We start from the raw sequence: 17,589 nt of genomic DNA, 5'->3' as shown, positions 1-17,589 counted from the left end.
CTTTCTCTTTGGTCATATTTATCATGTTGATTTTCAGAACTTTGTTGGATCCAGAATAATAATCCTGTAAAGTTGATGTTGAAGACTGGACTCCTTTCCAAAACTTGAATAATGTTGAACATAATGATTGATAGAAACCTGAAATTCAAGGGACATATTGCAAAGGTGGTGAAGGTAACACAGAGGATTGCTGCAATAATGAAAAAGATGCCAACCTGCAGAGATAAAAGAGTTATCATTCCATTGTATAAGACCCTAATCAGACCACACTTAGACTATTGTTCTCAGATTTGGTCCCCAGGATTTGAAGGGGATAAATTAACTGTGAAAAGGGTACAGAGGCAGATAACAAAGACAGTTTCAGGACTGTACAATGTTAATTATGAAGATCGGCTAAGGGAATGTGGACTGCAGAGTTTGGTGGATAGAAGAAGGAGAGGTGATATGATTGAGACTTTTAAACTGTTGAGAGGTGGTTACAGGGCTGACACTGGGGAGTTCTTTCGCTTGGTTGAACAGCGGGAAAGGAGTGATGACAAGGGACCATCCCTGGAAGTTACGAAAGGAAACTGTGAGCAAGAGGGTGAGGAGTGGTTTCTTTCTGTGGAGGGTGGTTGAACCGTGGAATGCATTGCCTGATAGAATGGTGAGAGCGAGAACGGTCAATGAGTTTAAGGAGTGGTATGATAGACTTTGTGTTTCCTAGGAGGGACTTCCCACGATGAGTCTTTTGACTCCTTGGAGGCCTTAATAATAATCTGTATTATGTAACTGTATTAAATTTTAATAAATCCAAGTGCAAAAACTGTCACATTGTGTTTGGATGCAAAAACAGAAAGGTTAGGTTGCGAAAGGACATTGGATTTTGGGCTAGCAAGTATGTTATCTAAAAATAAGAACTCAATGTTATTAAAACAAAGTTATTAAAATTGTTTTTAATAACTTCATTATCGATACAAATGCGTTATGTGTCTTTAAAATCACATGCACCACTGAGATTTTAATTGTTTCTTTACATTATCAACAAAATTTTTTAAACAAGTGGATTTTTTATGATATTCTTAAATTTGATTTCAAGTCATTTCTACAAATTGAAGACAGAATCATTGCTATAAACTTAATGCTCAGTGTGTGACAACTAGCCTGCTTACTGAAAGGTTTGAAGTGGCTTTAAAAAAAGATCATGGTCTTTAGAGTATATGTTCTTCATTATCTAGCTATTTGTTCATCCGCAGTGCACATTTCCCTTGGGTTTCCAATCTTTTGCAAGTGAGATTCGTGCATTTAAAAAAAAAAAAAAAATTCCACTACACTCACTATTAGTATTTCAGCTATCAGCTCAGCTAATGCCTTTTTATTCCCATATACGGGAGTAGGCGAGGCCATTTAGCCCTATCTAACTTTTGGAGACTGAGTGGGCAGTTCAATCTCCACTGGTACCCAATCAGAGACAGATGGCCCAAAGCTATCACTAATTAAGACTAGACTCGAAACGAAGTCTTCCTTCGTGCGGCTAAGCACGGTGGTGTGTAAACGCCACATCCACTGAGCTACACAGGCTTTGTTTTTTTAGTATTTCATACCCTTTTAAATTGAATACTACAAGTGCAGAATAGTTCCTTCTTTTGATCTTTGGCTGCAGTTGGTTCTCTTTTGTGACTATTTTTATCGTTACACACAGCACTAGTATAAGCTCTGAAACCCTTCCTGGGAGATTGCTATATAAACTGTCAACTGTCTCTATCAAGGAGACTGGACTTAAATGAAGTTTGGTATCATGTGATCTCTAGAAACCATTTAAGGCAAAGGAAATGTTTGAAAGGCTAATTTTTAATTTGAAAACATTCAAATATGGAAATATTTATTTGATAAGTGGTATGCTTAGAAAATTGACAGGGTTGGCTAGGTGGATAGTGTACTCGGTCTCCAACCAGCAGGTTTCTCGATTTGAATCCCATGGTGGTATAGATCTCTGTTCAAGTCTTTAAGTGGTAGATAATTTTTGTTTCCCAGAGTGGGACTGTAACCCTGCTTATTGGTGGCCTTGAAGCTTGAAAACAGCACCATGTTTGGTTTTGAGAGCAGAGTTTCCAACCCATTTGAACATTAGCCTGGCAACAGTATTAATGTATTATAGGTTTGCAACCTTTTGTGGGAAGGAGGTAATTCACATAAAAAAAAAAAAAAAGCAAATTATACTTTCAGTTTACAGTATTGTGCATTAGAAATGGTACATTAATTAGATGGTTATTTGTTTTAAGCTGCTTGCTCTTTCCAGTGTAATAATCGGTTATGCGTATTCTTTGAATGTTAATAGGCAGTTGTTAAATTTGCATAACTTTAAGGCTGGCTTATTCTTTTAACCAACATGCTAATTGATCATAATGGCAGCTTTTATGACGGTTTGCTACGTTGTCACAGCACTTTTATCTTACAACTAACATTGGAGCTAGTAATGCCTTAATTTAATAATAAATTTAGTTTAATCCTTTATCCAAGTGTAAGCAAATAAAGTTTGCACCTGAAGTATCTTCAGGACTGAGGCAACTTGTGGTAAAGGTGGACTAAGTTCTCATCACTTGTCTTAGTATCTCCCACATGACTTTCACAAAATTTGTGAAGAATATAACAAATTTCCTTTAAAATAGCATCATATTAGTGAAAAGTGTAAATGATATAATTTTACTAATTTGATCTAGCAAGTAAGTCTGCATATGTGTCAACTTGTATTCTTGAAATTGAATGCATTATAAAATTTATGATTTTGAAAATGTTTATGTTCATCATTAAGCTCTGATTGGTATGATACCAGTACATTTCATTTAAAAAAAATTTTGTTCTGTTATTCATGTGTATAGAAATCTCCAAGTAAACAGCTAGGTCATTCTCTGAAGAAATCTTTCAGATGCGTACCAGAGAGACAAGAAAGACCCATTCCAAGGTTTCCTGAGGAACCTGAAAAAACATTTAATCTTCAACATATTGTGTAAGAGATGATTAATTTCTCTTGATTAATTTGTAAAATCTGATTATTATTATTATTATTTATATCTTCCTGGGCTACCTAGAAGATGCAACCCTTATCAATCCCAGGCTTAAAGGTATCAAAACTTGTACACAGTAGTAACTTTTTTTTTTTATGATAACCCCATACATCAAAAGTTGGGCAACTGTAGTATGTTAGTACCATAGATGGGCAAGAAGGAACTTGTTCACATTTAAATTGAAGAGCTGTATTTCTTGGAAAACACATAAGATTGAAGACTGTTCCAGAGGGCAGTGGAAAGGATAAATGAGCAGGAGAGAAATTTGTTCTTAGGTTTGGAGTTGAACTGTGAAGGAGTATTGAGTAGTTATTGCATGTGTTTCAGTGGACTTAACAGAGGGTGAAGTAATTATTGATGCCAGTTTAGATGAACATTGTCATGAAAGTGTTTATAGAATTTACAAGCAGCAGAAACTGTGTAAGAGTGAGTAGAGTAAATTGGCGAGAGATAAGGCAGAACTGTCTGGTTGTAAGACTTATACACTGCTGTTCATAACTCTATTTTTTAAGGAAATTACAATGTAGACTGATAACGCTAAAATAAATTTAATTAATCCTTCCAGTATTTTGGCAGAGTGTCAAATTGCCATCATCAGGAAACAGAATATAATAAGATATGTGCATGCATCACTACACTAAATAATGAAGATGAAACATGTCAGCTGAGAGTAGGCCGAAAGTCCTAAATAGTGCCCCCAGTGGAGTAAATCATTGGAAGTATGGAGGATGAGAACTTCTCAAATTTGGGACAGCTTCATGCAACCAAATTTGTTGAAGTTAGGATAGTCTCTTAAGGCAGAAGCAGATTCAAGGAAACATCTTTTGTATTTATATTTGCTGTGATGGAGTAAAGTGGATTTCTTCCAGTGTATTCTGTGGCAGTTGTCCAGAGCACAGTCAGCAAGTCCTGAGTGGATGTAGTAATGGAAACAGATATAATCCTTATGTTCAGTAATTCTTATGTTGGAAGTCCTGCCTTTTGGCCATTGTAGAATAGTTCACAACTACAAGAGACCTGATAAGCAGCAGGCTGGTCTAGGGACTCTGGCTGGTCTTTGGTGGAATGGATAAGGAAAGCTAATTTTTTTATATGGTAAGTGGTTGAAAGGTTGCATTTTTTAAATATTTTTGTTAGTTTTTTGGATGTGCCTTGGATATATGAAATAGTGATAGCTTTGGTGTAGTCTGTGTCCTGGAGAGGGGAAGAGAGTGTTTGGGGTTTTAATATTTTTTGGATATGGTAAGAATTGTAGCATTTAACTACAAAGGTTTTGTGTAGGTGATCAAGTTCATATCACTATTATCTGAACTAATTAATTTATCCCTGTCATATAAAGTTTTAATAATTTCGTACTATTGAGGAAGTGGGGGGTGACTGTTTGTGAATGTATCTAACAGTGTGTGTGAGTTTTCTGTAAATAAACAGAGAATGCCAAGGATCCATCAGGCTAGCATGTAATTAAAGTGTCTAGAAATTCTTTCTTTTAAGCTTACATGGTGGTCAGTATTCACAGTGAAAAATTTATGGAGACACAACACACGTGTTAGAATAATTACTTTACTTAACATTAGGAAAGTAACATTTAACATTTCGACTTCTGTATTGAGGTCATCATCAAGAAAAATACATATATCTATAAGATACAAGCTACATGACACTGCACTATACAAAAGTAAAATGAATCTAAATGCTTGTTAATCTTTTAACCTAGCCTGACCTCTTGTGGGGAGAAAAAAATTAAATATTTTTTAATTTTATATATTTTATATTTATAATTTATTATTATTTACATATTATATATTTTATAAAAAATTAAATAAATTGGCCAGCCTGGTTGGCCGAGTGGTTAGCATAGCCGCTCTCCAGCCAGAAGGCTGCTGGTTCGAATCCTGCCGTGGGCATGGATGTTTGTCTGTGATAATGCGGTAGATGGCTTTAGTGTAGATGATGATGATGGTACTGGCGGTTGGTGAATTGGTGGAGACGGAGAGTTGCAGAGTAGGTACCCTCCCTTGATGAGTCTTTGGACTCCCTGGAGGTGTTATGTAATAATGTAATAATAATAAATAAAATACAAATAAATTAAAAACAGAACTGCATTAAACATTTCTAAAGTCCTCTCACATTGAGATTTTCTTCTGGGCTTGTTCTGGTTGTTATAAGGTTGCAGATGGGTCCTCCACATTCCAAGAATGTGGAAGATCCATCTTTTACACAACTAGCATGATGTGCACACTGGAAACAAATCGCACATCAAACTATGATGTCAAGGCTGCAGCTTCTGCTTCATACAGTGATCTGTTTGATTAGTAATTAATGGTTTATCATCTGACTTTGTTGGACTCTCTCTTTTTTTTTTTTTTTTTGTCATCTTTGCTGGACGCTGTAGGCATGGTTAGATCCAGATACATTGCTTGCAGGCACTAACTCATGGCTGATATAAAAAGAGAAATTTTCCTGGGTTGGTTGAGGTTCAAATAAAAACACTTTTTGGAACCTAATCATAAGTAACAAAACATCAATTTTCATTATGAAATATAGTTGAAGGTATATATATATATATATATACAGTCATACCTCGATTCACGAAGAGGATGCGTTCCACGAAATTTTATTTATTTCGTATCCAAACACAAGTAGTGCAGTAGTAAGTAAGTGGTACAACATGATTTACACCAAATTAGGATATATTACAATGAGATCAGCTTAGATTTGGTAGGTGAATTATACAAGGAAATAATAATTAAATATGAAAAAAGGAAACTATACATAACATATATACAATAGATATGGTCAGATGTTCCTCCAGTATCTATCTTGCACAATTAACTACTCTTTCTGTGCAGAATATAAGGTCCTCTTTTGTGCAAGGTGATGGAAGAAAGGGGCAAGCAAGAAGGTGTTCCATGGACTGGGTTGTCCCACACTCACAATTGTCTGGGACAGTGAGGTAGCCCCCATTTGATGAGGTTTTGTTTGCAGCGTCCTGTCATTTGCAGTCTATTGAGGCTTTTCCAAGTATTCCAGTCCAAGTGGGCACCACGTGGAAGATGTTCGGCTATTGGAATACCAGTATTATTTTCAGGATATAGTGCGAGCCATTGTTGAAGTCTTGTGTCTGGGAGGTTTTTAGGTGGTTCAGCAGTTGCCAGGAAGCTATGTCGGGATCTTAGTCTTTGGGGCACTGCGGTCTGGCCAAATAGTGGGTGGCATTCATCATTCATTTGTCTGCTTCTTTCATCAGCTGAAAATGCAAATCTTCGAATTGAAGGCTGGTGCAATACCAGCCAAAGTATACAGGTCTTTTAGTGGTGTTCGTTTCAGGCATCCTGTAATTAACGAAATTACTTTGTTAATCGAAACTTCCTTCTCAGAGGTAAAAATACTATGGCCATAATAGGGATACGTTCATGCGTAAAGAAAATGACTTTTTAAAAAAAAAAAAAAGAAAGAAAAGCTTTATTAAATAAAAAGTCAATATTACATACCTAACAAAGATAAAATCATGACATTTTAAAATACGAATCTAAAGTTGATTGTTTATGCTTTTTTTCTCTTTCATTTAACAATAGCCTATACAGATTTATTGCATTCTACACTGATCGCTTAACAGTAACACTTCTTCCCAAATCAGGATCATTTTCACTGAAATATTTAAAAATTTTCAATGTCATTCAAGCACCTTTTTAAATCTTTGGTTGCTAACACTTTTTCACTTCTTTAATTTTGTCTTCATTTTCTTTGGCTTTGTTGCTAACAAGTTTTTCTAAATCTTCCACTGAAAAACCATCATCTTCTGCATTTAACAAATTACTTACATCCTCTTCATCGACATTTTTGAAACTTATTGATTGAGCCATCTGGATAACTTCATTTCTAATCTCCTGAATGTTATTTTCTTCTTCTAGTACAACTTCTGGCTATAATTTGCACCAAACTCCATTTAAGCATTTCTGAGTGATTTCTTTTCAGGAGCTATTAATGTTTTCAATTGTGTTTCTTTAATGGTGTAGTTTTTCCAAAAAGTTGACATTTGCTCTTTATCTTCTGGTTCATTTAAATTGCTTAATGTACTATGCAGATAATAAGCTTTAAATATTGCTATTACTCCCTGATCTATCAGTTGAATCAGGGAAGTTGTTTGCTGGAAGAAAGACAACTTTGACAGGAATGCATGTGTCTAACATACTATTAAGATCAGTAGGATGTCTCAGAGCATTGTCCAACAACAAAAGAGCTTTTTCTTCAAAATTATTTCTTTAGCAATACCATTTCACTCCTGGACAAAAATGGTTAACAAACCAATCAGTAAATAACTTGGTAATCCTTGCTTTTCTATTAGCTTTCCATATTACAAGTAAATTCATTTTTTATGCTATTAACGCCCTCGGATTTTCCGAATGGTAAACTAATAACAATTTTAATTTAAAATTGCCAGAGGCATTTGATCCAAAGAGTAACATTAAACGGTCTTTGGCTGCTTTGAACCCAGCTGCTGATTTTTCTTCAATAGAAATGAAGCTTTTTGATGGTAGCCGTTTCCAGAACAAACTGCTTTTGTCAACATTGAACACCAAATTTGGTGAAAAATTTTCACGTTCAATTATTTCCTTTAGTTTTTCTGGAAACTTATTCGCAACTTCAACATCTGCACTTGCAGCTTCTCCTGAAAATTTTACACTATGAATTCTGACCCATTTTTTAAATTTATCGAACACCATGAGAAGCCGCAAAATTTTCTGCAATTTCTTCAGTTTGTTTAGATTTCAGGTAATTAAACAAAAATAATGCTTTTTCTTGAATCACCATTTGAATTAAAGGCATATGATGTTGTGACATATCATCCATCCACAAACTTAACATTTTCTCAATTTTTTCTAAAATTGGACTCCTTAAGCAAGTTAATTTTGCTGCTGTAATAGCTGTACAATTCTGAGCAGACTGTTTTATTTTTTCTAATTGGCTAAGTATGGTTGTTAAAAATGACTGCGCTAATTCTAAAGAATGTGCCACATCGGATTATCTTTCACCCCTTTAAACACGTTGTACAATATTTAATTCAGTTTCTAAAGAAATTGCTTTTCTTTTCCTTGATTCTGACATTTTAACTAAATATTAATATTTACAAAATCTACAATAATGCTATCAGAGAACATACATAATTTATTTCAATGCACCACACTGAAACACACCCTATAAAGTGTAAGCAACGACTAAATTATGCAGATGCGCGAAACTGTTAAACAGACACACCCACAGCTTAGAGTACGTGACGAGTCGTCGTGTCGTCGTTTGCCAATTGGATGATTGTCAGCCATTGATCTTAAAATTTGAATATTTTTTGTGTAAAATGGGGCTTGAAATTGCGGACTTCATTATATCGAGGCTTCATTACCAGAGGTAATGTTAACCAAGGTATGAAATACATGTATATAAATCCCACACACGATAGAATCTGAAGCATACTGATGGCACGTGTAGTAGGCAAAAGTTAAGAGTGAAGGAATCTGTTACTTTATATTTTTTTGAAGAGGAGGAGGTTGTATTTGAGCAACTTTTTGCCAGAAAATTGAGGCCGTTAGAACAAAAGAGGATGGGCAGATTTGGTGCTTTTGATGTTGGCCAGCTTCCACTCTTGTATTAATATTAACAGGCTGGGCAGAAGGCAGAGGAAGGATTGATGTCGACTCAATGGAGTGGTCCATGGAAGTACCTGTGGAAGAGACATAAGGCCGAAACTAAGTGAGACAGTAATTAAAGTGAGTCAGAGAAGTATCATTTATCAGTCAGGTTGTCTTTCGTTGCACAGCATGAAGAATTTTTTCAGTAGGTCCCTGGTATAACAGACCAAGGGGCTTAGATGGATCTGAAATTCATACTGAGGTGGATGGATGAAAGGTAGTAATTTATGTTGAATCTTTTAAATATGAGATTTAAGAGCTTTTAATTCTGGAGGTGTTAGGTTAGAAGGTGATTGTTTCACTTTGAAGAAAAATATGGCAATTTGAAAGCAGATTTTGTTGGCAATCTCCAGAAGGAAATGAATGCAGGCCTCTGTGTACAACATGGGAAAAAAAAATTCATAATAGGCAACTTTCTTGGAGAAATTGCATACTCGTGATCTTCAGGTAATATTAAAATATCATCCTGAGTGGATGTCTTGATTAATTACCAATTTATCCTTATTGTTCACACTATTTACAAGATGGAGTCATAGAACAGCTGACTAGTAAGTTTTCTTTTCTGTTTCAAATTTTAAACAGGGATCATGATGCTTAGGATGTTTTTGTGCATTGCAAGGTTTGTCAAATGAGTAAGATGAATGAAGTGTGTGTGTTATCACACCAAACTGTAGTTAGGGTTATTATCAGCAAGATGTCACTTATGTATGGGGGGGGGGAAGGATAGGTAATAGAACAGCTGATGGAGAAGTCTGAAAAGAATCTAGCTAACATAGCATGCTGTGATTAATTGTAAAGAAAACTGATTATACAATTACAGAGTGGATGCAGACTAGAGATAACAATTTGCTGAGAGCAGGCCTTGATGCCAGATTCTGTTAGATGCTCCATAAATGTTAAAAAAAAAAAAGTAACTGGAAAGATTTAAAGAACTCTGTGCTGGTGTTGTAGGTTTGGAAATCTGCTGTGGTTCTAGAATGGCAAAATTTATAGACATAATTAATTAACTTATGGATTGCCATTACAGTGAAAAGGTTGACTGTTGATGACCTTCTCCATTAGTTTAGAGAGGATTGCAATGTAAGCAATGAACTGGTAATTTGACCACAGAATTTTTTCTCTGTTTTGGAATTGGCTGAATATAAGCTTGCTTTCATGTTGCTTAGCAACCTGGACTAACCCAGAGCTGAGACTTAAACAATATGGTCAAAGGCAATGACAATTCCTTTGCCATTTCATGTAAGACTCGAAGTGGTATATCATCCAATCCTACAGATGTATTCACATTAAGGTTCTGTAATATACTATTCACCTCAATTCCCGTTTAAGCCATTGGTTCCCTCATTCCTGCAATATTACTGCCTGGATGATATACTCTTGCAAAGTGCTTAGTAATTCTACTATTTCGACTAATTCAGTTACCTCCCTACCATTGGTATTCCTTAAAATCATTCTGCCGTATAAATTTTTTTCTTTTACTTGCAGCATATCGAAAGAACTGTTTCGGATTCTCTTTAGCTTGCATTGTTAATTTCCTTTCATAATCTGCTTTTGCTTTTCTTACCACACTAGTTGCCCTTCTGGTCTGTGCTTTATACTGTTCGTGAGCCTGCAGGTCACCTTTCTCCTTAAATTCCCTCCACAGTTGTTTCTTTTTTTGCAGCTCCAGCTTAATGGTGTTTTTCATCCATTTAACTCCCACTCAATTTACTCTCTGGACTCTAGGTATGCAGTCAGCCATTACTTCTCTTAAACACTCCTTTACCACTTCCTATGCACTATCAACATCCAGCCCTTACAGTTTTACATGCCATGGCACTGATCCAAGCAATCTCCTAAGCTTGTCATACTTACCAGCCTGGTAATTCCACATGTACCCTGTCTTAATTGAAAATTCCACACATTTAGCCACCTCCCAGGTGTTATGATCACTCTCACCAATAGGTGGCAACATGGTCATATTCCTTACAGTCAAATTCTCGGATGCTATTACCAGGTCAAGCACTCTCAAACCCCCTCGTATTTTCAATTACGTGCTGTCTCAGATAGTTATCCCTTAGTAACTGCATAAAATCCATTTCCTTCCTCCCATGTGTCCTCTCCTCCTCCTAATCAATGTTACTATAGTTGAAATCCCCCATAATAATTACCTGTGTTCCACTCATTGAGTCTGTTTGCCTATGCATACTATAACCGTCATCTATTCCATTGCCTGGTCTATAGCAGCACTCAACTGTATATTTTGTTCTGCTGGCCTCAATCTCACACCAGATATCTTCAAATGTGCTATTTTCACTATCCTGCAGTTGAACTTCTCTTTGGCTGCAGTTCATCAGCTATCATCAATAACACTCCTCTCCCCATTCTTTTCTCTCTGTCTTTCCTGAACACACACTATCGTTCACATTCTGTCCCAATAACTATATCATCTTCTGTTAGCCATATCTTATAATGCCAATAACCTGTGGCCAGGCAAGGCCAAAAATTCCTCTTTGTTCCTAATACTCCTGGCATTAGTGTACATAAAGTGCAAATGCTCCCTAGTTCCACCCCTATCTTGATGCCTTATACTAACTACCCCATTCTGATTTGTTATCTTGCATACTAACTCAGGCATATTATACACATTCTTACACTCAACTGCCTCACTGATGTCTGCATATCCACTCAACAGCCCCCCTCCCCCCAGAAGCTCTACTTTCCCTGATTCTGCACATTCACTTTCACTTCATTCAGCAACAATTTTTCCAGTCATCACCGAATCTATTCAGATGCAAACCATCCTTCTTGTATAAGTCCTTTTGCCTGTCAAACTCACTCCACACCACTCCTGCATAACCTACACATAGAGTCATTTGTAATTATGGCCTTCCTCAACTCTACTCTGTCACAATGTGGCAACAGACTCAATATCTTAACTCTCTCACTCTTTTCTTTTGCTACTTTAGTAATTCTTCAAGTCTTCTCCCATGCCATACTTTTCTCCTTTTAAATTGCATTCGTTCTGGCCAGTATGATCATTTCTTTCACCCTATGCTTTTGTGCTCTAATAGCCTCACTTGCATCATTAATTTTCACACCAGGAAAGCACAATTATGTCAAATTCTCATCAATCACACCTTTCATGATTGAATCACTGTATAAAACTTGCTCCTTAATATTTCTTTCTCTCCTGATCGTGCTCTCATTTTTCTCATCTTACACATGCTTCTTTTTTGTTATCAGTCCATGCAACCAAGCTATCTCCCTCATTGCAGCTAACTCTTCAATTTTTATATCAGTCAAACCATTCTCTCACTCTGTACTTTTACTCTAACTTTCAACTGTATCACTTTTAAACTAGCTCTCAATGCTATCTGGCATTACATCACAATTTTCTATTGCATTCTGATTTTCATCCACTTTCAGCACAATTTCACACCACTATCGCTCTGAAACCAAATTCCAGCCGCTGTCGGCAAAGCATACATTCCGCAGACCTTACATTTGATGAACTCCCTTTGGTTAAATTCTTTAAACGATGACAATGATTTAGATGCCTTTGCCCTCCTTCGCATTGGTACCATGTGCTACATTACTTACCTACCGTATCTTCGGATTGGACAAGTGAGAGTGGAAACATTGAGTTGGGTATACATAAATATACGTATAGGACTTGAAAAATTGTGTAAAATCCTACTTGCCTAATGTTGAATTCGATTTTTAACGGTATTGATGCGAACACAGATTGATTAGAAAATAACTATTTATTAACTTAAAAGCTAATATTTGGCTGGTATTATATCCAGTATCTTCAGAGCACACAAACAAAGTTTGTTACAATAGCGAGACAACCACAATCTAGTATAACAGTGGGACTAGTAAAGTAATTGTAGCGTGCAACATAAGACTAAAGTCCTAATTAGGCACCATCTAAGTTAATAAAAAAATAAAAAAACAGTAGTCCAAAGTTTTTAAAAATAGTAGTCCAAATAGTCTTTGAAAGTTTTGAAAAAAAAAAAATATATATATATTAATTTGGTCTTAGGATGACTGTCTCCCAAATCTCTGGTAGATTTATACAGCCATACTTGTTGAGGTTTGTAGTATGTTTTAAGGCTTCTGGTGATTCCAGGAACAACCTCTCTGACTTGTAGAAGCTTCTGTGCAGTACTTTTGTTGTTTTTTTCCAATTGAGCCTGTGTGCCGGGGTATCCAAAGCATTGTCTGCCAGACCTGACTTTCCATAGCAAAAGTGCCGGATATATTTTTTGTGTTTACTGAGACGGATGTCCACAGTTCTTCCTATCTGTCTGTAGCAGGCTTGATGACATGAACAGGGCACTTCATAGACTCCTGGATGTGATAAAGGAGTGAATCTGTCCTTAGGCGAATGGATGAGAGTTGCCAATTTCACATAAGGTTTAAATACGGTGCATAGTTGGTGTTTGTTAAGCACCCTAGATATCTTTTCAGATGTGCCTTTTATGCATGGGATGGTGATAGTTTTGTTGTAGTCTTCTGTGGTAGATAGTGGTGGGGATTTTTGGGTAGCATTTTATATTTTATCTATCTTATGGGGATTATAGCCATTGGTAAAGAAGGTGTGACACAGGTGAAAAAGTTCATCAGTGAGAGCAGTGTCATTGGAACAAATTGCTCTTGCTCTATGGGTTAATGTTTTTAAGATACCATATTGTTGAGAAGGGGTGATGGTGTGATTGTTTGTGTAAGTATCTCCCTGTATGTGTGGGTTTTCTATAAACAGAGAATGATAAGGAACCTTCTGGAAGATGTGTGATGAGTGTGTGTGTCTGGAAGGGCAGGCAGTCATTGGTTTCTAGTTCTATTGTAAAGTGGATTTTAGGATGCTGGCTATTTAGATGCACTAAAAATGTATTCATTGTGTCTGGGCCATGTGGCCAAATAGCAAACACTTCATCAACACAGCATAGCCAGAGACTAGGTTTGAGAGTGGTTATGTTGATAGCTAACTTTTCCAGATGTTCTCTGTAGAAGTTGGCTGGGTCAGGGGAGATCCCATAGCTGTCCCATCTAATTGTTTCTTTACACCCTACTGTAGATAGTATAAACAGTCCTACATATAAACTAGCTAAACATTTAGCCAAGCTACTAGCCACTTGCACGAACAATTCTCCTTCTTTTGTTAAAAATTCTACCCACCTAAAAAGTATTTTAGAAAACCACACCTTAAATAGTTCAGACTTAATGGTGAGTTTTGATATCACCTCATTATTCACGAATGTTCCATTAACTGAAACACTTAATATACTAAATTCACAATTTCCCCCTGATATATTTCAGCTATTTAAATTCACAGTACAGGCAGGTTATTTTGCATGGAAAGGGAAAATATACAAACAATTAGATGGGACAGCTATTGGATTCCCCCCTTAGCCAACTTCTACATAGAACATCTGGAAAAGTTAGCTATCAACACAATCACTCTCAAACCTAGTCTCTGGCTACGCTATGTTGATCAAGTGTTTGCTATTTGGCCACATGGCTCAGACACATTGAATACATTTTTAGTGCATCTAAATAGCCAGCATCCTAAAATCCACTTTATAATAGAACTAGAAACCAATGACTGCCTGCCCTTCCAGACACACACACGCTCATCACACATCTTCCAGAAGGTTCCTTATCATTCTCGGTTTATAGAAAACCCACACATACAGGGAGATATTTACACAAACAATCACACCATCACCCTTCTCAACAATATGGTATCTTAAAAACACTAACCAATAGAGCTAGAGCAATTTGTTCCAATGACATTGCTCTCACTGCTGAACTTTCTCACCTTTATCACACCTTCCTGACCAATGGCTATAATCCCCATAAGATAGATAAAATACTAAATGCTACCCCCCCACTATCTATTACAGAAGACTACAACAAAACTATCACCATCCCATGCATAAAAGGCACATCTGAAAAGATATCTAGGGTGCTTAACAAACACCAACTCCGCACTGTATTTAAACCTTATGTTAAATTGGCAAACTCTCATCAGTTCACCTAAGGACAGATTTACTCCTTTATCACATCCAGAAGTCTATAAAGTGCCCTGTTCATGTCATCGGGCCTACTACGGACAGACAGGAAGAACTGTGGACATCTGCCTCAGTGAACACAAAAAATATATCCGGCACTTTCACTATGGCAAGTCAGGTCTGGCAGACATGCTTTGGATACCCGGCACACAAGATCAATTAGAAAAAAACAAAAGTACTGCACAGAAGCTTCTACAAGTCAGAGAGGTTGTTCCTGGAATCAACAGAAGCCTTGAAACATACGCCAAACCTCAACAAGTGTGGCTGTATAAATCTACCAAAGATTTGGGAGACAGTCATCCTAAGATCAAATTATTATTATTATTTTTTTTTTCAAAACTTTGGACTAATGTTTTTTAACTTAGATGGCACCTATTTAGGACTTTAGTCTTGTGTTGCATGCTGCAATTACTTATACTAGTCCCACTATTACACCGGATTGTGATTGTCTCGCTATTGTAACAAACTTTGTTTGTGTTCTCTGAAGATGCTGGATATAATACCAGCAAAAAATATTAGCTTTTAAGTTAATAAATAGTTATTTTCTTATCAATCTATGTTCGCATCAATACCGTTAAAAATTCAACATGTGTGACGGACACATAAGCCTTTCCACACCTACTTGCCTAAGATCCTCCTTCCCCTGCAAAAAATTGATATGTCACAATAGGTCAGTAGGAGTTCCATAAATTGATTAATGGTGGCGCTGTATCACTGCCATTGTTTAGAGAACATTTCCTTGTGAGAGAACCATTCCAAGAAGAAAATCATTAAATAATAAAAATAGGAAGAATAATAAAAACAACATTGATTATTACATTAATTTTTATTACTAGAATAGTTGTTTATATTCTGTGTTTTCTTAAAAATTTTTAAAAAAAAATTGTTAGACAGTTTTTATTAAATAAAAAATAATTTATTTGGTCCAGTCTATGGCCACTCACCATGGGTGAGTAGCTGCAGAGCAGACCAAAGAGTGAGCAGACATTTGTTGCACCCTGTATATGCCATTGGATTCTGTGTGTGCAAGCAATATGAACGAATTCAGGAATAAGTATGATAGCTGGCCTGGCAAGTGTAGTATGTGACCTTGCTCGATGAGTCCCTGACTCCCTGGAGGTCTGTATTAATAATAATATGTATATAATAAAAAAATAGACATAAATTGGAAAATGTGATTAGGTATGAGTTTCAGGTACATCACTCAATTTCAAACTAGATATAAAAAAAAAAGCAAACCATAATATTAAACATTATTTTCTTGCAGGCCTCCTTCACCACTTCTTCATCATAATGGATTTCCAGAAGTTATTCACCCATATGATATTGGCTCTTTGGATAGTCATTCCACTATTAGGAGGTGATGTATTAGTTGTAACTAGTTGTATAAGTGGGACATTTAAAATTGAATCTGTTTTATTAAAAATAACAAACAAAAGAGTGCTAAATAACTTGATTTTTAACCCTGCAGATGCCGTGGTCGAAAATATTCCAGCAGAGGTTACATGTATCTGAGAGATACATTCAATACTAGTGTGTGCTAAAATGCGATAAAATTTGGGAAAAAAAAAACACTGCAAATAAAATACATTGTGGTTTATTTATTTTCAGTTACAATCTAGAAATTATTGAACAAAGAAACAAAGGGAAAAAAAAACTAAACTAATACTATACTGACATCGGAGTTCGCAGTATCTCTCAGTTACAATTTACTACCAAATATCACACACCTTTACATAACATGTGTTAAACCAAAACTGATCGCATAAACAGTGCGGAATATCACTCGTAATATATGCATGCATAGCTAGTCATGTCCTCCAAGCTATACACTGGATATGTATAAGAATATTTATATTAAACAATTTGTTTGTATCTGCAGATCAGCTGCGACCTCCACAGGGTTAATGGAAAGAAAGTTTTTTGCTTAGCTAAGTGTAAAAGGCATATTCAATAGAGAAATAGTGCAGCATAGTATAAAAATAACAGAAAGATTATTAATTTTATGGCTATTTAACCTATTTTTCTGTAGGAGTGCTCTTTTTATAATGTCATTAGCTTTTTACTCAATTTTAAGGCATTATTGAAGTTTTACATAGATCGATATATGAAGAATATGAGGAAAAATTCGGACATACCTTTGTAGGATGTTGCTGGCTGTCTTCTTATTCAGCAGCATCTTGGCGTGTGGTGATATGCATTAATCTGCTGTTGAAGGAACTATTAGGATTGAAAAGAAGGGGGTTTGGAAAAAGTGGGGGTAGAGCAATGTGGAAGAATTATTGGTGATGCAAGGGGTATGTGAACTTTATGATAACCCGGGTTTTTATATATATATATATATTATTAAGGGTGGGCAGAGAATTCTTTGGAAGGCGGGGAGTGAGAATAGAAACTGTTTTCTATTAACTATTTCTATAAACACTTGGAGATTATGTAGAGCCCAAGTGTTGCAAGCTCCATACAAATTAGGTCAATACTCTGACCTGTAGGAAATAACACAGATACACTAAAGACAGAAACACCAAGCTGAAATGACATAGCCTCCCCTTGCCCCATGAAATCTGAAGATGACGCACTGTTGAAACGGCTCCCACTCCTGATCTTATCCCATCATATCCTTTCCCCTTCTCCAGGGGAAGGATATGATGGGATAATGGAACGTATATTGTCACACACAGCATCCCGGTGTGTGGTGATATACATTCATCTGCTGTTAAAGGAAGTAAGTATGATTGAAAGGAATGGGATTTGGAAAAAGTGGGGGTAGAGCATCATCATCATCATCATCATCAAATTCCT

At 36.2% G+C, this 17,589-nt stretch overlaps 1 protein-coding gene across 1 annotated transcript in view; it reads left to right on the top strand.

Annotated features, from left to right (window-relative positions):
* The window catches only part of LOC150108119 (dystrobrevin beta-like), a 262,083-nt gene that overhangs the window by 121,513 nt on the left and 122,981 nt on the right, over positions 1–17,589 (top strand). The window contains 2 exon segments of the mRNA XM_090415602.1: positions 2,859–2,986; positions 16,055–16,147. Coding sequence (XP_090271728.1) covers positions 2,859–2,986; positions 16,055–16,147 — 221 coding nt within the window.

The sequence above is a fragment of the Typopeltis vanoorti genome, chromosome 3 (assembly GCF_054136105.1).
Source record: "Typopeltis vanoorti isolate ZY-2024b chromosome 3, IOZ_Tvanoo_1.0, whole genome shotgun sequence".
NCBI lineage: Eukaryota > Metazoa > Arthropoda > Arachnida > Uropygi > Thelyphonidae > Typopeltis > Typopeltis vanoorti.
The sequence above is the reverse complement of the archived record's forward strand: the minus strand, read 5'-3'. Positions and strand labels throughout refer to the sequence as shown.